At 34.8% G+C, this 22,951-nt stretch overlaps 1 protein-coding gene across 1 annotated transcript; it reads right to left on the bottom strand.

The window, feature by feature from the left end:
• Positions 1-10,514: 10,514 nt before the first annotated feature.
• Positions 10,515-13,457, bottom strand: LOC131046631 (replication protein A 70 kDa DNA-binding subunit A-like). The gene is made up of 5 exons (XM_059222020.1): positions 13,141-13,457; positions 12,678-12,747; positions 12,136-12,413; positions 11,593-12,030; positions 10,515-11,394 (listed from the first exon to the last, which is right to left on the bottom strand). Exons 1-5 carry the CDS (start codon positions 13,455-13,457, stop codon positions 10,515-10,517), a joined length of 1,983 nt encoding a protein of 660 aa, XP_059078003.1.
• Between the last annotated feature and the right edge of the window lie 9,494 nt (positions 13,458-22,951).

Below are 22,951 nucleotides of genomic sequence, written 5' to 3'. Positions count from 1 at the left end.
ACAAACCTAGAACCCCGCGGACCCGGGATACCGAACTCGCCAAAAGCACAAAAGAAGACCACTTGGGAAACTTGGAAACCTGGGTTTCCAAAGTGGTGAGACCTTGACAATGAAAACAAACCTTGGACTTTGAGGTCCCGAAGTTTTGAGGTGGGATCCTAAAATGCAACGCGGAATTTTGGAAAACTGAAGTCCCAATAAATTACCAAGATGGAAATGACAAAGGAGATTGGGACCCCCGGACAACGAGGTTCCGAGTTGAAAAAGATAGTTAAGAAGAAACTAATTTGGGAACTTGGGAACCCAGGATTCTGAATTAGTCTGACCTAAGACCTAAAACCACCTAGACCATCATTTTGGGAACTCGGGGACATGACTTTCTGAAGTGGTGGGAACCAAACAAACAACAAAAGAAACCCTACGATCGTTATTTCGGGAACTCAGGTTTCTGAGATAACAAGCAAGCAACAAAACCCGACAACGAAAAGAAACCCCCTAACCCGGAACTTCGGAATCCCGAGATTCTGAGGTTAGGGCACAAGTGAAAACTTAAAGAAAATCAAACAAAACAAGCAAAATCTAAGAAATCAAAACTAGAAAAATGAAATCTAACCTAAAACACACACAAATCCGAATGAGGAAGGAGAGAAATCCACCTACTTGGCACGAAAAACAAAAACGGTGTTTGATCGGGCATGTGGGAATGCAAAATCGCAAGGTCAGAACTTTGAATTCAGATGAGTGAGTGTAGAAATGAGCTCTAAAATAACCTCCAACCATATTTATACCCCCAACCAGGCACCGCATTAAATGCGACTTCAAGAAGCCGATAACTCGGGTTTTCGAAGTGCAACACATGTGACAAGTTTGGAATGTTGGGGACCCAAGATACTGAATGACAAAACAAAAAACCAACCCGAGAGTTTGGGAACCCGAACCTCTAGGTGATAACCAAAGGCAAACAAACACTTTAGGAATCTAGAAACTCGGACTTCCGAAGTGATGCTCTAAAACAAAACATAAGAGAACTCGGGAGTTTAGGAATCCGAACTTCCGAACAAGGAACCAAAAACAAAGAAAAGGTCACCTCAGGACTTTGAGAACCCGAACTCCCAATGTAGCCAAAGAAAAAACTAAAAAGCAAAGGAAAAACTAACAGAAACAGACAAAAAGGGGGACCCATATTTTCATGGGAATGAAAATGGTGGGACTAGATATGCAGGGCATAACAATACTCTATGCATTTGATCTCTTTATGACTTTTATTTGAGAAAACATAGTTTTCCTTCAAAAGAGATAATTTAATCAAAACCTCTGTATGAAATAAGTTGTTCAGATTTGGTTGTGCAAGTAGAAGTACTGGAAAATCTTTTTGAATCAGGTTGCAATTAAGCTTTTTCATCATTAGGTGTACCACCTTCCTTTTAAAGTTCAGTTTATCCATTAATTTCAAACCTTTCTTCCCTTTTCCATCAAAGTTACATCGGATATTAGAAAATCTTATAGGAATCTAACCTATAATCTGGAGGTCTACTTTCAATATAGGTGCCCACAACCTGAAAGTATTCCGGCCATGTTTCTCAAGATTGCAAATCATTTAATGTTTTGACATCATGGATGCAATCCTCATGACAACAGCTTCATAACCCACATATAAGCATCCTATACCTATTGAATCACTATCATTTTACAATACTACAATAAGGCATACAAATAGGAGTAGATGATAAGAGAAACGTTAAAACATTAATAACATGAGGTACCCCTTTATGATGGAATTGTTCTAGCTTCCAACAATTCCTTCATTGTGGCTGAGATGGGACTAGAAATATTCTTAGTTTATAAGTTGATTCTTGTTAGAGAACCATATGATTTGTTTGGGCCCAATGTTGTTTGGGAAATTCTAACTATGGTTGTACTTTGTGAGCAAATTATTTGTCTGATAATTAAAAAAGGACAAATGAAAAAGTAAATGAAGAAGCTAGTTTTTTTATAAATGATGGTTGTTGTTATATTAATATTATAGGTGATATGAAGTAATTGGTTTTGTTAGCGTAACTAATACATTGTTTATGTTTTGGTTTTCTATTTGTCTAGCATTCTATTTGAGCATTCCAAAACTGCAGTATAACTGCTTCTACTCTTTGTATTTATGCGCTGGAATTACCTAGAATAAATATGAAATCATTTCCATGCTCTCTCATTTGTTATCAGAGCAGTTACAACAATGTAAATGTGATCCTGTGGCACTGGTGTGAGGACAAGTTCCTACATGGTATGAAAGGTCTGCAAAGTTTGATCATTGCACAATTTGTGTAGAGGCACCTAACTGATTTTAAAAATGAATTAATTGATCTACCAAATGCATATTTTATGATGCATCTCCATGCCCCAACCACCCCTTGATGTATAGCCCCTGAATTACTTGTAGACATACAATCATTTCAAGTGAAGGCATTGAAGAAGCTGAGATCTATGGCCGGTGAGAGTAAGAGCAACAACCAATTAATCACTTCCTCCACTGCATTGGCTACCCTAATCTCTATTGTTGTTACCTGTAAGGGAATTCTTTATCCTCTTGCTCTGTTGGAGGAGAGATACTCAGAAATAGATGACTCTGATTCCCCACCTCACCCTTGGAGGTCTCCATTTTCCTCAAAGCCACACACTATTTTGTTGTAATGTTTGCCGACAAGTACAAAGTAATACATTGTGTAATATGGAGGCAATGTTGATGGGTCGGTTGAGAAGAAAAGTGAAGTATAGAAAGAAGAAAGTGATGTTGATGCCTAGTGTCCTTGGCAAAGCCTACAATGCATGTTGTTATTTGACAAATCTTTTATATGTTACAAGATTTATAGGTGAGCTTTTAGGTTTGATATATAGTGATGACATATTTGCGGGGTCATCTGAGTTCTTTGTGCATCCATCCTTCAGTAGTCAAAATTCTGATTAGGTTTTACTCTTTTGTAGTTCTCAGAATTTGAGAGAGATATGATTCAAGACCATAATAACTAGCAGTTGCAGGGGAAGTGCCTGCAACGGGAGGCCGATAGGTGTGATCTTTAAGGAAAATCAATGAGTGACATAATATAGTTAAGGGTAGAAGCTTTTAATATAGTTATTGAAATAGTCGCGATTAGCATGATGTTGTGAATGACATAGTTATTTTTTTTCATAAAGTAAGGTTGTTGAATAAATGAAAGTGCTTAGAGAAGATAGGGAAATAAAGTGACATGACGTTATGTATATTATATACTTGAAGAAGGAAATTTTATTAAAGTGAAACAGTAATTTATTTGTGTACATATCCCAACCAATGGTTGTTCCCAAATTTTATAGTTTTCCACCCACCATCCCCCATGCTGGCATATGTAGCATGATGTACATGAAGAATATACTATGAATATAGTTATACATAATTATTTGTAGGCTATATTGTTCCCAACCAATTTTTGTGTTGGACCCAGAGTCTTGTTCTTATCCACCCTCCATCCCCCATGCTGCTAAGAGCAGCATGTTATATAGCCTTTTGTTGAATTGCATGTGATGTTTATGGTGAAAGACCTGTAGTATTTTTCCGTTTATATATGTTAGTTTTGGATAATATAAAAATCTGGTGAAGTGAATTTTTTTGAAAAACTTGAAAATTGAAAGATATTTTTTTGTAGCAATATAATACATGATGACTGTGTAATTACTGAATTGGATTGTCGTGTATGTTGCATGTGAGTACTTCTTTGTTGTGAGGCAGTTTCTCTGCAGTGAATTTTAATAGTAAAAATTTAGTTTTGTTTAAGATGTGAAAGGAACTTAACAGTATTTATGTAATGTGATAAGCATTTACCTGATCTTTTTTTATTTGAAGCTGTCTTTGCAGTGAAGAGAACCTGAAAGACTGGACGGGTGTTAGGTAGAGTAGGTAGTAAATCTAGAATTAGGTTTCAACCTATTGAATGAGTAAGTAAGGTTTACATACCGTGTAACCAATGATGTGGACATGGTAGCAGAAAATAAACAGCCTATAAAGGAAAGAGGTTACAAAATAATTGTTTTTTAAGTAAAACTGAACTTTACCTTGCAACTTCAAATGATTAACGGTGTTAACCTCACAAGAAAGGCCAGTAAAATAGTCACTAGGAGAAGCAAATGTAAGCATGAAATACTGACAATGAGAACAAATGTCACCAATCTATGTGAATATTGAGAGATTGAAAATTGCAGAGTTTAATGTTGATAATAAAGAACATTGCGGTTGAATGCCAAAGTATTGTTGAGAAGAACAAAACAAATTAGATATTATGGTACTATCAGCAAAGTAAAATATTGATTAAGAACAGAACGGTTGAATTGCAAATACCTGTGAGAGTGGCCATAGAGCTTGGAGAGTGAAAGTTGTCACGTCCACAAACAGTGAAATAACATAATCAAAGTAATAATCGTACAACCTGGAGTGGTGCACATCAGCTGGGTTGAAAAGATTAAAAAAAGTTGTTTACTTAAATGAATAAACATTTGGAAATAGCAAGACCAAACCTTTGGAGTACACCCAATCATTTTAAAGAGTGGTAGTGCGAGGGAACATAAGCACAAATAAATGTGTAAAACCTGTAAAATGGAAGAGGTGCAGTTAAAGAAGAATGTTGTATTAGTGCATTATCAGTTAATATTAAATCTATTGAAGAAGTGAATTGGCAAAGAGAATGTTGTGTGACTGCATGAAATGTATGGAATTGGTGAATAGGGGGGAGGTGTTACGTGTGTACCTTTTATCTTGCAGGGTTTGGGGATGCAAAAGTGTTGTGGACTTTCATAGTTATTCATTGTGTTGTTGATCCTGCAAAGCAGAAAGATTTTTTTGGGTTGATACATTGAGTATAAGAAATGCAATACATGAAAACATAATGATGATTTGATTGACATACCTGGTTGTGTTTCATCTGCAGGTATGCTTGTTCTGTGCTATGTGAAATCTGCAGCAAGCGGGCTTCCTCTGTCTTCTGAAGCACTATTGATGTGGTACCTTTCAAACGGGAGTACCTTTGGTAGCTAAATGTTGGTTGTATACATAGATGTTCAATTGCTTTGACTCTTGAAAGCGCTGTGAATGTTAGGCCTTGTTTTTCTATTTTCCCGATGTCAACTGTGGCAAAGTCTAAGGTCAACCCCTGTGATTTGTGAATTGTAATTCCCCATGCCATTGCCAGTGGAATTTGTGTTCGGTTTCCTCTAGTAATTGGTGCAATTGGCACATGTTTTGCATTTTGTGGATCCCATGAAGGTCTAGTATAATTTTTGAAAAGAACAACAACATATTTTGGCAAATCAGGTGGTTTTGAACTTGGATCATAGACAATTTGTTTAATCTGGCCCAAAGCACCGTTTACCAGGCCAACTTCTATCCACAAATTTGCAATAAGCATAATTTCTTGGTCTATAGAAAGAAGAATTTCAAATGCCAGTTGTTGATCTTGGTGTGGTTGCTTATCTCTTTGATGTGCGATGATTGTTGTTGCACGTGCAATGGGTGAGTGCAATTGTGTTAACATTTTAATGTTGTGTGCACTTGAAGCTGCATTTGTTGCAAACAAATGCTTCTATTGGCTGAAGTGATTATTCTCATCAAGTGTCAAAGCATGGGTTGACCGCGACTGTAGGGATTCCCAATCTATTTGCAATGGTGTTGAGTTGTGGATGTTAAGCAATATTTCACAGAATCTTATGTGTGAAGAACTCGTGCCTTGTTGATGAAATGGAATATCCAAGGTGACAACAGTATTGAATGTGTGCCATAGAGCTAGTGCCATTGAGTGTGATGCATATAATGGCCTATCCATAACGGGTGGAAGCTGTGCAAGATCACCAACCAAAATGACTGAGACACCTGCAAATGATTCATGTTGTTTGCTGGGGAAAGCCTCTCGCAATCTTTTATCAATTTTAATGAGTAATTGAGGGCCAACAAAGCTCATTTCATCTATTAAAATGTAATGTAAGTGTTTGCATTGTTCATGGAACATTAATAGGGAATGGCCTGTTAATTGTTTGTATTCTTGAATGGGTATACGGAGGGCAGCATGGATTGTGGTTGCTTGGATATTATATGCAGACACACCTGTTGGTGCTAGTACAAGCAAAGGGTATTGTGTAAGGTCTGTATTAGAGTTTAACTATCTGCATATGCAGTCAATTAGAAATGATTTTCCAGTACCTGCAATGCCTTGAATGATTAATCGTAATGGTGAAGAATGCAGGTTGTGTTCAGCATGAGCCTTAATAATATCAAGTGCAATCATTTGGTTTCATGCAAGTTCATAGTTAGCAGGTGCATTTAAATGTGGGTTGGCAAGATAGTGCGATGCATGGCTTTTCTCTGTCAAAATAAAGTGAAATGCTTTTGAATGCAGTGGTTCATCAGGTATAGAAGCAGTCCAATCAAACTTTAGATCAAAATCATGTTTTCCAAGGAGTTGAAGAGCAACAACGTTGAAGTTGTTCGATGCCCCCATTTGTGACAAAAACTCCCATTCGTACAGGCCTTCTTGAGTTGTTTGATGAATATCTTCTTCTTGTAGGGCTTCGTCATTTTCTGTGGTAATGTGTTCTTCAAAACCATTTACATGCTAGCGAATGTAATGTGTACTTTGAAGATGTTTCCAATTTATGATAATTTCTTTAGGTGTACTCCCTATATGTAGAGGAATAATTCGAAATGGTTTGTAAAGAAGCAATTCTATCCAACAAAAACTTTCAAAAATTGTTGTCCTCTTCTAAAGGTAATGATTTGTGTTGTGGGTAGACATTTACAATTGTAGGTAGCTTTCTTTTCATCCATTTACATGATTTACGGTGCTCAGAGTATGTATATAGCTGGGTTGAACGAAGTAGAGTGAGGTTTGCTAATTCTGGTGGTCAGTTCATGTAGTTTGAGGTGTACGATATTGTTGTTTGATTTTGGTCATCACAATTGGCTATGCATTGGAAGATTATTTTACCAACATTTAGTGTCACAAATTGGTGTGTACAAGATATCAACGAGAGTTTAAGCAACATGTGACAAGTTTCTTGTGCGCTAATGTCCCTATCAGCAACTATTCCCATTAGTAGCCTTTGGTATGCCAAGAGGATTGTATCATTTGAAGTTGTTGAGTCAACTATATGTTTCAAGATATCAATATAGCTTTCTGACTTTTGTTCAGTTTTTGATGCATACTTTGAAATATATTGTAGGACTTCTTTTTTGGAACAGATAGGTCGGCAATCAACATTTGCTCTCCATATGGCGAGCATTGTAGGATTATGTATATTTAGGCGGGTATCATTTCTTGTTGGTTTGTAGGATGGGTTATTGCTTTGGTCTAATATTAGTGAGGAGTCAGGTTGTTCATGCTAAGGAGCTTTGTATCGACATTGAAGGATTGAGTTTTTTTTCCTCAAGCAGGTAGACTCTGAACATTTCGTATGTCGTTGAACAGAATTGAGCAATTCAGTGTAATCAGTACAAGGATCTGTCTTGGATATGATCTTTGTATCTGCAAGGCATGGATCTGAAATTGCAGGCATATGTTGCCTATTCAAGCGAGCTTCTGCAGAACGTGGATTCCATGCTATGATGTACTCGTCAAAGAAGTGTTTAACCAACTGGATATTTGCAGGATCTGACCAGTCAAGGTTATCAACATTTGGTGCATGCGGTAACCAAAGGAAGCCATGTATATGTGCTAATCCTCGGTGTTGCCATTCATATCTGTACCAGTGGTCAATAGCTTTCAGTTCTTTGACAATCACTTCATCTTGAAAGATTTGAAATCTTAAGTGTAAGTACAAAGCTGTAATGTGAGGATTATTGATTAAATTTTTGGTAAATTGTCTTCTGTTGTTAGGTGTTGTAGCTGACTTTGACTTTGGAAATAACTTATGCAAGTCTGGCCATTTTGTGTCAACTAAGCTTAAGGTGAAGAATAGTGTAGGTGCACCTAACTGTTGTATCATTGATGTAAGGTCACATCGGGACTTGCTCCAAAATGCATGAGTACCACGCAATGAGGCTGCATACCGCATGATGTGATTTGTTAATTCACTTGACGGTGTGTTCTGCAAGTATTCCTTTAAACCATTAAGATTTTGTGGAACACTATCTTGTAGATTAGTCTTAATGAAGACAGAAGCTGATTGCTAGGATCGGTGTCTCATCATGAGATTGTAGATATAATATCTAAAGCAGACATGTTGCCCAAATCTTTGATCATAGTATTTGATCAAGTGGACATCATATTCGTGTAGATGTACTTTCTTTTCTCTTTGTTGTAGTGGTAAAGCGATTCCAGTAGGGAAAAGCGTTGGGAATGCCATGGAAAGGAGGCCCTCAGTATTGTATTCATTAATAGGGGTTGCACTAATTTTTGGCCAAGGAATAACGTTGTTGATGCTATTATCTAAATGGAGGATGTTTTTTATTGCATCGAGTTCAGGTATTGATGATGGTAGCTATGGGATAAATGAGGAAGTATTTTCCCTGGTTTGTTCTTCATTATCAATATTCGGTAGAATAGAGGTATCTTCAACAACATCTTCTTGCAGGGAATGGACTATATGTAGCAGCTCTGTAATGTCAGTGGTTTGCTCTGGCAATAGAAGTACTGCATTTGGATCAATGATTACATCCTTGTAGTATTGATCATGTTTCATTTTGTAAGTCAATGCATTCATGACGTGAAGTCTATTCACGTAACAGTCATAACTTAAACCTTGCAAATTAGTTCTACGGACAATTAGAATTTCTAATTGGTTAATGTGCCGAGGTAATGTTATTGCAATATCAAAAATATCTTGTGGAAAGTTTATTGTATGGCCAAAGTATTTGTATTGGCCTCCCCTTGCATGTGTTACTTGTAAAACAGGGGCAATTCTTGATATGAGTATTTCTTCTGCTTGAGAGAGAGACTTTAAAATAGAAGGTTGCTCACCTAGGTCCATATTGTTTGATAATGAGAAGCAGTGGAGGCCTTTTTCAGCATAACATCTCATGCACACAACTACATCATTGACTTTTTTAATAGTCATGGCCACATACATTTCTTTACAAATAGAACATGGTTGTGTCATCTCCAACATATCAATCTTTTTGTGGAAATTAGAGAATGTCTTTTGAAATGAAGCACCCTTCATAGTGAGTTTAGGAGCAGTAGAAAATGTTTGATTGAGATCAATTTGCTCAACATCACTCTTTTCTGTTTCTAATAGCTTTCCTGAGTTATTGGAAGATCTATGAATTGCATCGCGCTTCAGTTGGTGTTTCTTGGAGATATCGCCTCTGTTCTTTGCATAATAAGTTCTATTTGTCTGGCTTCTCTTCAATTTGATAGAATCAATTTCTTGAGGGCAAGGTTGGATAGATATCTAATATTTGAAAGAGAGTAGACGTATGTCAGAAATTTTATAATTGAAGTTAGTTTACTTTGAAGCATGTATGAAGAATGTATGAGAATTGAAAATTCCTTCATGTATGGTTATGTGATTTTGGAGGATTTGTTGTATATGTAAATTGCTTTTGTTGTGTTTATTTGTAACTCTAACGATTTGTTGTGTTGTGTTGTTGCGGTCGTTGACTGAACTTATATGTCTAGCTTTTCATATATTTATAAATGAGTTTAGTTAAAAACTATGGGTTGTGGGAAGTCCTAAATTGACTTTGTAGTGTTGTATTGCGTACACAAGTTGTTGTTACCAACTTGGCTTTTCAAAATGTAGTATTACCATAGAGGTATATGTCATATATAGTATTTTTTGATATATACACATGTATGTATACATTTACACATGTATATACACATATCAATTAAATATTTGAAGTGTTGCATACAAACATATGCATATATATAACTACACATGTATATATCAGAAGAATTGACACTATGAATAATAATAGTATATATATGTATATATATATCAGTGCATATATGTATAATTGTTTGTTGTTCTTAATTGTTTAGTTTTTTGAAAAGCATGATTGTAAAATAGGTATGCACAACTATAGTAAATTCTGATGCATACAGATGTATGTACACATATACACATGTACATATACATATAATAAAAAAAATGAAAGTCTTGTATATGAACATATGCACATATATAACTACATGTGTATTTTAAAAACACTATAACTATGAATACTTGTATATAGTTATGTATTGTATTGTTATACAAAGATATAAGACCAGGAAAAAAACAATATATGTGCATATATGTATATTTTTTGTGTAAATAACATAGTCTTAATACATTTAAAAGCAATGAGTATGACTGAAAGTAACTTATGTGAAGAGAAAAAACTTTCAAAGAGATAATTGGCAGATGTAAGAAATGTCCATACAGATATTTATAGAAGCATACTTGTTTTTGTTAAATATAATTATTTGTATACGTAAAAATAGTAAATATGAAAAATATCTAATAGTATAATTGTATCGTAAACTGGAAAGTTTAATAATTAGAGAAGATGCGTTATAATCCTAAGTGTCTGTACTTAGGCGACTAATTTCTGCAAGCAGTGCATGGCACTCAGCTTTGAAGTCAACAGGAGAAACTTTATTGACCGTCACTTTCATCTTGGATTCTGAATTGTATGTCTCAGTACAAACTAGCACTGTGAATAAATAGTAATGTGAGAGTATTATCTTGATCACTGAGGAAGGTGTCTCTTTTGTTGTTGCATCATTTTGTAGTGCATAGAGTTGTCTTACAGTTTTGTGTAGCAAGTGATTGCCACCCTCATCAAAAGCAGTGGCCCATAGAGTACCTGTGGCATCTTGCAACTTTAGAGGCAAGAGGTAACTATAATTACAGTCTTGCATACTCATTTGACATCTAGAGCAGAACCAAGAATCATCAGCTTGTTGTGTACATTTTTTCTTGCAAGGCCTTCCATTGACTATCAGTGGGCAAGCTGTGTAATAGAAATTTTGGTCATTGACGTTGACATAGCGTAGAATAGCTAGCAATGTTGTTTGAATTGTTTCTGGTTTGATGCTCATCCGCTCACGGATTGAAGAGATTGTCATTCTAGTATATTTGTCGTCTATGTGGATAGTTTCTGCAACAAAGGGTACAGTAAGCAAAGGGTTCCTTCCTCTTGATGTTAGAAGCTCTGCTTCTGGGAAACTTGGGTTGATATGTAGTGTTGTTGTAGCTGTTATGTTCACAAGCTTGCCATTGAAATAGCCAACACGAGCATTACATAAAGCAAGGATTACCAAACTATCATTGGTCAACATATTTTTCAATTCTAGGCCCTTTTGTTCTGCTATTGGGCCCCATAAGTTGATGTCAACTGTTGAACCAAATAGATCATTAATTTTCACAACACGTTTTTGTGTTTTACTGCCATCTTTCCTGTGAATAGGAATGATATCTCCAACATATAGAACAAGACCAATAACGTCAATCGGTGTATTGTTTGTTAGTTGAAACAATTCACTAATAGGTGTGAAAGGAGCAGTTTGTTGATCTGCTTATTCTTCATTGGTGCAGCATTTTACTATGGATGTATCAGACAAGGTGATTTCTAAATGATTGTTTAGTTTTTTGTACCTTACATTTGCCTCCTTAACAGATCCTTTTGAAATAATATAATGTGAACCTATGTCCACACGTTTATAGTGTAACTTAGCTATCCCATCAAAACATGTAATTCTAATTTCAGAACCATCACAATCAACAATGTCAAAGCTAAAGACATGGCCATTTTTGGTGGTTGTGCTATATGCCTCAATAGGTCGTTTATGAGTAACTTTCCCTTTGATTGTCCATTTATTTTGGTATGGATTCAAAGTTTTTATAGGACATATATTTTCAGAAGTTGTTGTTTGTGGGGATGGCAATTCAGTTGCAAACTGAAGCGACTGTTTAGATGTTGATGGTCTGTCCTCAAACATAATTTCTGGTTGTTGTTCTTTGAATAGATATTCTGGTTTTCCAAAGAACGGGCAAACACTTTGTTTCACTTCCAGACTAAGTATTACAATAGTCCTATGAAAACAAAAGAGTTCTTCTTAAATTACTGTTAATTGTACATAAATGAAATTAAAAAAAGTTGAAACATATTGTATTTAATAATCATAGTTGATTTCCTACCTTGTGTTCCATATGTATCGATATGTATAGCTCGATAATTGGATTATTGTGCCTATTTTTAGAATATCTGAATCTATCAAAGTAGCATATTTAGAAGGCAAGATTGCCAACTGCATGTATTTACCATCAGATAACACTAATTTATGTTTGTCAGTATCATCTGTGTTGTTCTGCATTTTCTGAAATGACAAAACTTGTAGCAATGCTGAAGGAAGGTCATCCCCAGCATTGATAGATTGGATTGCAAAAGGGGTAGGGACATACTCTTGGTTTTTTGCCTACAAAAAATAATATGAGTATAGAGGATTTAATTTTAACGGGAAGTGGCTCATATATTTGCTTACTTTTCAATGTAAAGCTTGTGTTAGTAAACTATGTAATCAAGGTATGGTATGTATACAGTATGCATCTACTTCCGTACTATTCTATAAAAAAAGGATGCATGTGGTAATGAAAAGGATGGTATGCAAAAGAGCAATGAACTGTCGAAAAAAAGAGCATAAAAGCTTTCTATATTGAAAAGCTTTGATAATTTAGCTTACCAGATTATCAATAGTGGAATGGTCTATGGATTCAGAGGTAGCTGCTGAAGATGCCATTGTGCATATATACCTTTTCAGAATTAAAAGTAAATTATAAGCATGATGAATTCTAGTTCTTATATCATAATACAATCACAAGATGATGTAAGCCTATCGAAGGTATATATGCACAAGCAGAGTAAAATTAACTGAGCATAGAGTAATGTTGCTACATATTTCTTTTTGTTTCAAATGCTAGTGAATTGATCATAATGTGATTGAAAAATGCATTGAAAGCGATAATTGCTCATATGCTGAAAAGCTCAAAAAACATTAAATATGACATAATGATTTATATATTTGAGAGCATATTAGCAAAATATGAGTTTATCTGATCAAAGATCTTTCAAAATATGGTATGGTTCTATTTGTTTCGAATGCTAACCAAAATATGAATGTAACTTTTCAAAGATTGAATAATTACAACAACATAGGATCAACCCAAGCAACCCATCCGAGGTCATTATCACTGCATTTAAATTCTTTGTCTCCCAATGTGAAAATAACCGTTGGATCAAGTAATTGTTCAATACTTGGTATTGGCAAAGGTGCTACTTCAATACTATGTATGGTTGTTACAACACTACAAGATGTAGACAGGCTGATTGTTGTTTGCTTTGGTGATTTATGTTCATAGTGGGCAATGATCTTTTTGAGTTTACTCTTTAGCTTGTCGCTTTCTTGCAACATGCTATCAATTACATTGTTGATGTCCTCTGTTGCTTTCAAATTTGTATCCATTCTTGAAATTTGATTGTGTTAGTGTGGTTGTTTTCTGTTTGAATGACAGATTTGAAAAGCATTACTAAAAAAAGTGAACATACAAGAATAATACAACAAATCTTTAAGTAGGTCACTTTTTTTTTGTGAATGATGGTGAATTTACTATTAACAAACTCTAAAAACTTGTAATAATTACCACAATACATTAAGATTTGTAAATTGTCTAATGACTCAAACTACAAAGCTTTCACTCTGTGAAAGAATGGTTTAGTTGCATTTATTTTAGAGTATGTGTGCATATATATCCATGTGTATATATATAGGTAGATTTGTGTATATTAGTGTACATAGTTCTATAGATATACATCTGACATATATACATATATATCTATATTTATCTTTAAGACTAAAAGCCTTCATGTGCACAGAGTCAGTTATTGGATTTGCATTAAGCTGGGAAAAGATGGTGTCTTCAATGATTTCATCTGAAGGCTGTGCATGAATGTCGACATTCTTTATGGCTGCTTGCAACCTTAAAATCTAACTTGTTTTGTTGTTGTCAACAATATTTTGGTTTGCAGTTTTCGGTGTGGTAATTTCCACATAAGGTTATTACCTTTTGTTCTTTGTGTGATTGTTTTATGCTCTGTTTCTCAAGGACTGTTGTCTTTAATGATGTCTTTAATGATTTTGTCCTCAAGGCTGTGCATGAATGTTGACGTTCTTTATGGCTGCCTGCAACCTTAAAATGGAATTTGTTTTATTGTTGTTGCCAATATTTTGCTCTACAATTTTTGCTTTCGAAATGTTCGCATAGATTGTTGGGTTTGTTCTTGTTCTGATTATTTTGCAATTTTCTAGGTTGTTCTGTGAGTTCAAACATATGAGATTGTTACATTTTGTCTGAATGTTTGGCTCTGCAATTTTCCACTCTGGAAATGTTCACATAGATTATTGGGTTTACTTCGAATAGCAGTCTGCAGATGTTTGGCTAGATAGATGGGTAATGTTCTCGTTTTGACTGTTTTGTTAGTATTTTAGTGGGCTTGCTTCTGAGGTTAACACCGTTAATGGTTTGAATTGGTAGGTAAGCTTCTATTTTTTGGAAATGTGCATTTCGGTCTGCAAATATTCGGTCTGCAATTTTCACTCTACAAGTGTTGCAATAGATTGTTGGGTTTTGTTCTCGATTTGACTGTTTTGGTGGTTAGGTTTGCTTCGTGTTCTGAGTATTTTGGTGGGCTTCCTTGTGAGGTTCACACTGTTAATGGTTTAAAGTTACAGGTTTTGTTGATTTCTTGGTTCCGTGTGCTTGCAAGGTTGCTCCTTTGTTTGTGTTGCTTGACTGTTTGTGGGCGTCGCTCCTTTGAGTTTGCAAGCAATTTTGTAGGTTGTTCTGTCAGTTTTAAGTGGTGAAAGCTTTGAATTAGCAAGGTAGTTTTTGGTATTATTTTTACCTTCCGTGTGCTTGCAAAATTGTCAGTTTGTTTATGTTCTTTAAATGTTTGTGGGTGTGCCTACTTGCACTTTCAAAGCCATTTTTAGGGCTGGTTTGTGACTTTCACAGCGTATTGTGCCTGTTTTATTGTAATGTTTTGTAATGTTCTTTAATTGTTTATGGACATGCCTACTTGCAGTTTGCAAGGCATTTTTTAGGTTGTTTTGTGAGTTGCACGGTCTGCATGCTATGAATTTGCTATTTAAGATCCACCGGTTGCAACCATCAAATGTAAGTTGTTTTATTGTTCTAAGCTTTATTTCAGTCTGTTAACTTTCCACATGGGTTTGTATATAGAGGTTCAGTTAAGGTTTCTTCTGCTTATGTGTATATATATTGGGCTCGTATATGAGCTGCATGACTTCAATTCTTTGATGTTGTTGCAGGGTGCTTTCTTTGTTTATGTTATTTAGGTTTGTATCTACTGTTGTGTGCATGCAAAGGTTTTTATTCAGTTAGATAAATTGATATATATATGTACATCATGTTTATATATCTGAACATGTGTATATATAATTGCATTTGTATAGAGATAGATTCATGTATATATATATATATATAGATTTTATAGAAGTATTCAGACTATAAAAATTCCTTCATGCTTGCAGGATTGCTACTTTGTTTATGTTATTAAACTAATTGTGAAGGTTAGTATTTTCAGACTGCAACATAGCGTACCCTATGTATATATACATACGTAGATGGTATGTGTACATACATGCATATATATGCGTACATATGTGGATTGATATGCATGTATACATGCCTACACATACATGTATGTATATATATATACATATGTGTATGGACATATACATATATTAGTACTTGAAATGTTCACATAGATTGTTGGGTTTTGTTCTCGTTCTGATTATTTTGGTGGTTACATTTGGTTCTCGTTGTGACTATTTTACTGGGCTTCCTTGTGAGCTTGACACCATTAATGGTTTGAAATTGCAAGGTAAGGATTTTCAAGGCTGTTCTATCTATTGTTTAATTATTTGTGGACATGCCTACTTGCACTTTCGAAGGCTATTTTCAGGTTGTTTTGTGAGTTTCACGGGCTGCATGCTATGAATTTGCAATTTAAGTTCTAGTGGGTGCAACCATAAAATGTAATGTGTTTTATTGTTGTAAGCTATATTTCACCCTATGTATATATACATACACACATGGCTATATGTACATACATGCATATATATATGCCTACATGTGTGTATTCATATACATGTATACATGCATACACATACATGCATGTACATATATGTACATATGTGTATGAACATATACATATATGAGTACTTGAAAGTGTTCTGAAAAAATATATATATATAGACTTTGTTTATGTTTTTTAACTATTTGTGGACGTGACTACATTCAGACATAAAGAACATCGACAATCATGCACAGCCTTGGGAATAAAATCATTAAACACGTCGTTGTTTGAGAAATAGAGCACATGCATGGAGATGGCCATAGCAAAATATTCTTTAAGCTATTAAAATAGGACAAATACTTTAATGACATAATCAAAGTACTTGTAGGGTTGCTACTTTGTTTATGTTATTTAACTATTTATGGATGTGACTACTTTCACACTACAACATAGAGTATCCACATAAAGAATGTGACATTCATGGAGATGACCACAACAAAACAATCTTGACAACATCAAAACAAATTAGATTTTAGAGTTCTAAGCAGCAAGCTAAAACACTTCTAATATAAGCCAGAATTTCATTTCTAATAGAATGCAGAAAAGCTAAATACCTCTCAAAGTGAACAAAGACGATGGAGACTGAAAGTAATCACATCCACAAAGATTTAAATGACATAACCAAAGTAACAATCCTACAAGCATAACATACCAAAATATCAGGACGGTATGAAACAATGCATTACAAATTTTGAAAAGTTTAAAAACAAAACAAACAAGTACCTGGAAACGTAAAACCATTAACGCTGACTAGCTCAGAAACAAGCCCAATAAAACATCCGGCATTGGTGCACATCATCGGAGACAAAAAGATCAGAACAAAGTAAAAAAATTAAACGAATCAATATCTATAAATAGAAAAACCGAAGTCAAATGCCACTACACGAAACCAAGAAATAACCAGACTATACAAAAAGGCATTACAAAATAAAAAATAATCTATAGAACTTACCTTGCAAATTCAAAACATTCAGTCAGAGTGACAACAGAAGCGGGAAATAAGCAGCTTTTAGAAAAATGCAATACGCAAGGAAAAGAGAATCAAACTAAAAGCAGATCTCACCTTGCAAATTCAGACCATTCACTCAGAGCGACAACAAAACCTAACGCAACAACCATATCGAAAGCAATGTGAGATTGCCTACGAAATTGGACTTAGTCACGACCACAAATAGTTAAATAACATAGAGAAAGTAACAGCCCTGCATGCAGACACAAGGAGGAAATAAGCAGATTATAATAAATAAATAAATAAATAACCGAAAAAGAATTTAATAAAATCAATGCTTACCTTAACAATTCAAACGATTCAGGACCGACAACTATATGCAACCTTATGCGAATATTTACAAACCGAAACATTGCCCACAAAAATAAAACCAATTAGAATTTATGGTTCAAAGGGTCCATAAAGAATGTAAATAAAACGGGGAATTAGCTTGCAATTTCAATAGTCAGGGCCACAAACAATTAAATAACATAAACAAACAAACAACCCTGCAAGCACATCAAAGCATTAAACCAGTCCTAAAAATGGCTTTGAAAGTGCAAGTAGGCAGGCCCACAAACATTTTAAAAACATAAACAAACCAACAATTTTGCAATCACACAAAAGGGAAAAATAATACCAAAAACTACCTTGCTAATTGAAAGCTTTCACAACTTGGAAATGACAGAACAACCTGGAAAATTGCTGGCAAACTCAAAGGAGCGACGCCCACAAACAGTCAAGCAACACAAACAAAGGAGCAACCTTGCAAGCACACAGAACCAAGAAATCAACAAAACCTGCAACATTAAACCATTAACGGTGTCAACCTCAGAAGGAAGCCCACTAAAATACTCAGAATGCAAAGCATACGTAACCACCAAAACAGTGAAAAGGAGAACAAAACCCAATAATCTATTGCAAGACTTGTAGAGCAAAAATTGCAGACTGAATATTTGCAGAGCGAAATGGACATTTACAAAAAATAGAAGCTTACCTTCCAACTTCAAACCATTAACGGTGTCAACCTCAGAAGCAAGCCCACTAAAATACTCAGAAAACAGTCAAAACGAGAACATTACCCAACAATCTATCCGAACATCTGCAGACCGGTATTCAAAGCAAACCCAACAATCTATGTGAACATTTCGAGACCGAAAATTGCAGAGCCAACCATTCGGACAAAACCCAACAATCTATGCGAACATTATAAAGAATCTAAATAAAAGGGGAAATTACTTTGCAATTTCAATAGTGATGGCCACATATAGTTAAATAACATAAAGAAACAAATCGACAATCCTGCAAGCACACAGAAGGAGAAAATAATAGCAAAGACTACCTTGCTAATTTAAAGCTTTCACGGCTTCGAACTCACAGAACCACTTGGAAAATTGCTTGCAAACTCCAAGGAGTCACGCCCACAAATAGTAAAGCGACACAAACAAAGGAGCAACCCTGCAACCACACGGAACCAAGAAATCAACAAAAGTTGCAACTTTAAACCATTAACGGTGTCAAACTCAGAAGGAAGCCCACCAAAATACTCAGAACACAAAGCAAACGTAACCAGCAAAACAGTAAAACCCAAGAATCTATTGCAACATTTGCAGAGCGAAATGCACATTTGTAAAAAACAGAAGCTTACCTTCCAACTTCAAACCATTAACAGTATTAACCTCAGAAGCAAGGCCAGTAAAATAGTCACAAAATAGTCAAAACGAGAACATTGCCGAACAATCTATGTGAACATCTGTAGACCGATATTCGAAGCAAACCCAACAATCTATGTGAACATTTCCAGAGGGGAAATTGCAGAGCCAAACATTCGGACAAAACCCAAAAATCTATCCGAACATTTGCAGACCGAAAATTGCACAGTGACAACAACAAAACAAACTACATTTCAGGGTTCGAAAGACGCATAAATAATGTCGGCGTTCGTGCATAGGCTCGAGGACAAAATCATTAAACACATCATTAAAGGCATCGTCCTTTAGAAAACAGGTCGCACGCACCGGAGACCACGCACGCATCGGAGAAATGTTGCCGCCACGCATGGACCGGAGGGTTACTGCCGCCAACAAGACATTCCGACGGCTGTCGGAATGTCTTGCAATATTTCGGGGCCTTTCCCCCACTAAAAGCCTATTGGCTTAATGAGTTGTTGGATACGTGTGCCACACCAAAAACATTCTTTTCATTAGTAGAAATGATGGATAAATGAATAAAGAACAATGGTTTTCTTGGACACCCAATATAATATTTATGCAATCAAATTAATTACTATTGTCAGCCTCAGCCACTTTAATTAAATTAAAACTAGGAAATGAAGAATTCATGAAATGTAATTTGAAATATTATGCTAAACTTTCACTATACAAATGAAAAAATAGCAATAACACTCTGGAGTAGCAAACATATTCTCTTCATAGCTTGTCAATTACTTTTATTCCAGTATATATATCAGTTATCTTGTAAGCTGAAAAGAAGATTTATAATTTTATAGAGAGATACCGAAATATTAATAACAAGAATATTACATTTATGTAATTGTAATTTGTTAATGGAATTGTAAAAAGAAATTTCATATTATATAAAAATTAATTTATATATTTAAAATTCGATATCAAGACTAAAAAATTGAATTTAAAAATAAATATTAAAATTAAAAATTTATATTGATTTATTTTTAAATGTAGATTTTGTGTTAGATTAACTATATCTATTTGATCTTTGTAATAAATATTATCTTCTAGAGGGTTGTGATTTTCATTTAAAGAAATAATAAGACCTACTACAAATCTTAAACGACATTGACATTGTTGTAGATTTGATGGTTCAACAAAAATCAACAATCTTCTGTATGTGTCATATTGGTTACAACCTTCACCCTACCACAAGAAACTGAGGGCAATGTGCATGTTGACAAGCGTAGCTTTTAGCGTTGCACTGAAATCATGTTATATTTGTGGTTTCTGGTCTGAGAGCATATAGAGAGGTGTGGGTATGTCTTAGGGCAATTAGAGTAGTGCAGAGTAGATGTTGAATGTGAGGAATTTTTTTCATGTCCACTAGATGGATTTGCTTTGGGAATTGCTAAAGCCATCTCCTACAATCATGGTGTGTTGCGGTAGAAGAGACTTAATGTTGTATTATACTAATTTATTAAGTATTAATTACACAGAGAGGTGTTCAAGAAGAGGGAATTTTAGATTTTAAATAGACTTGTTGGATATCTTTAGCTTGCCTTTAGTTTAGATTAGATTATTTATCAAATGATATCTCTCACATGCTTTTGACATTTATTTATTTTAAAGAAAGGATTAATAGTATTGTTTATGTTGAATTTGAACCCTATTTGCAAACCCTAACTAAGATCCAATCAAACACTAGGTCTACAAATGCATTCAACAAAACTCAATAGAGATCTACAAATGCATGCAAATGAAAATGAAATAAGAAAAATATACCTTCACATGTATAGGAGGTTGTCACTATTCTTCTCCTATCCAAGATGATCTTGCATGTGATAATGGATGCTCTCAAATTTGTATACACTTGCACAAGAGCTCAAGGAAAAAAGGATGTGGTTGTGATGATGTATTGCTAAAAGTGTGATGATGTATTTTGGACTGATTTTGGTAGAGTGTAAGTATGCTCTAACTATGTTTCTTATGGAACTGGGAGAAAGAAACCTCTTTTGTAGAGATCAACCTAAAAATGGAGGATTTGGATTAAGAGGTTAATATTGAATGGCCAGGATCACATAGATGAAAGAGAATCAATAAGATTTGAGGTTAGGTAAAGATGGAGGGAGGAGAATAAGAGGTGTGTTGACTTTGGAGAAAACAAAAAGTGAATGAAGAGACGATTCACACTTGTCACATGTCTACGATTTAGATTGTGATCCATGTGAATAAGTTGGAGGGAGAGGATTACAAGAGGGAAAAGATAAGTGAATTAATTAAATAAATAAAATTATTTGTTTAGTTAATAAAAGAAAGGCTAGATAAATTAAATAAATAAAATATTTATTTAATTTAGGCAGGAGGTGAAATTTAAATAAATAGTAAATGTATATTTAAATTAGAGAGAAGAGACTTAGTGAATTAAATAAATAAATAAAAAGGCTTATATATTTAAATAAATAGTAAATATAAATATTTAAATTAGAGAGAAGAGGCTTACTGAATTAAATAAATAAATAAAAATATTTATTTAATTAATAGTAGAAAAGGCTAATGAATTAATTAAATAAATAATAAATATTTATTTAATTACAGGATAATTCTAGGTGTCTACGTTTTCCCCCTCTTTGAGACAGTGCAATTTATCGCATCTTTTAAAAGAATTAAATTTCAACTAATACATGCCCTAATTAGGAAGGTGGTGTATGCCCCCTAAAGAGATTCGATGAAAAATTAGAAAAGGTTCAAACAATCTCTCAACAAAAAGAGAGGATATAGTAGATAGAGCAGCAAAAGGCGTAGGTTAGTTTGGCAAAAAACAAGGTTAGAAGAGGTCATGGGGGATCATACAGACCATGAAAGGGGTACCACGATCGATTAGGGTTATAATGCTTGCATATAGGAGTTTGGGGGAAGGATCCCATCATTTACATCCATCACTTTTAGAGATCATAGTGCAAAGAAGAGCTTAGAAAGGAGAGTAAAGTAGTTGCAAAGATGACTACGTAGTAGAGCGATTCCACAGGTTTAGCAAGTGCCTGATATCAATGGCCAAAGGAGTACGATGAGATGGCAAGTACATATTCCTTTTATTGATTTCATACATTTATTACACCATTAATGGGGGTCAAAGTTAGGATAGCCAAAAAAATAATAGGATTAGGTTTAGGTAAAAACACGTATAGGGTTTGTTTTCATGCATATATGGTAGTTCTTATCATGTGTATGGTTCTTATTGCATCTATGATTGCTAAAATTGTGTGTAGTATCTAGATGTATATGTGGTCAAAAACCATGTATAGGGTAGGTAAAACTGTGTATGTGGCTAAAAGTGCATATATACACCATAAAAGTGTGCACATGGTTAAAAAAAATGTATATGATAGATAAAAACACATATTTGATCAACTAGGGGCTAAAGTTGCAAATGTGATAGACCAATGCGACTAAGAACAATAACTGCTTGGTTGATAGAATCAAACAAGTGCCCCAATGTGATTAGTTGATTAATTTGTTGCCGATGCAGTGCTTGTTATGATTGCAAGTTGATTTGCCACCATTGAGTTATAGGAGAGATTCCCAAGCATGCATCAATTGAGAACTGATTTGACTAATACATAACAAATTATCCTTGCCTCAATAGGGTTAGTGGCATATGACATTTATGATTGAGATTAGAGAAAATCTAGGGATGCTTTATGCACTGGTCGAGATATGGTACAATGAAACCAATTCATTTCACTTACTGATGCGAGAGATGTTCATTGTCTTAGAGGATGTATGGTAGATACTGTAGATTTCAATAGAAGGGGAGCTTGTGATATATGATAGGGATGGGGATGTGAATTCTCTATACCAAGCATTTGGGGATGATGACTTAAATATCTGAGGAGAATATATGAGCTAGGCTAAGATGGAGAGATCTGGCAAGGTACTTCCCACAGTTTTGGGTGTGATTATCAAGGGTTATATCCATCTAGACAGGATGACTCATGGGTTGTCAATCGACTGGGGTTTAGCTATAGAGATGATGAACACATAGGGTGTTCAGTTCATATGGGGCCCATGTTTATTGGTTCATCTATTCATGATCTATACCAATTCATCTAAATGCTTGGG

The sequence above is a fragment of the Cryptomeria japonica genome, chromosome 6 (genome assembly GCF_030272615.1).
Source record: "Cryptomeria japonica chromosome 6, Sugi_1.0, whole genome shotgun sequence".
NCBI classification, from domain to species: Eukaryota; Viridiplantae; Streptophyta; class Pinopsida; order Cupressales; family Cupressaceae; genus Cryptomeria; species Cryptomeria japonica.
Note: the sequence above shows the minus strand (reverse complement) of the source record. Positions and strands in the feature narration are given on the sequence as shown.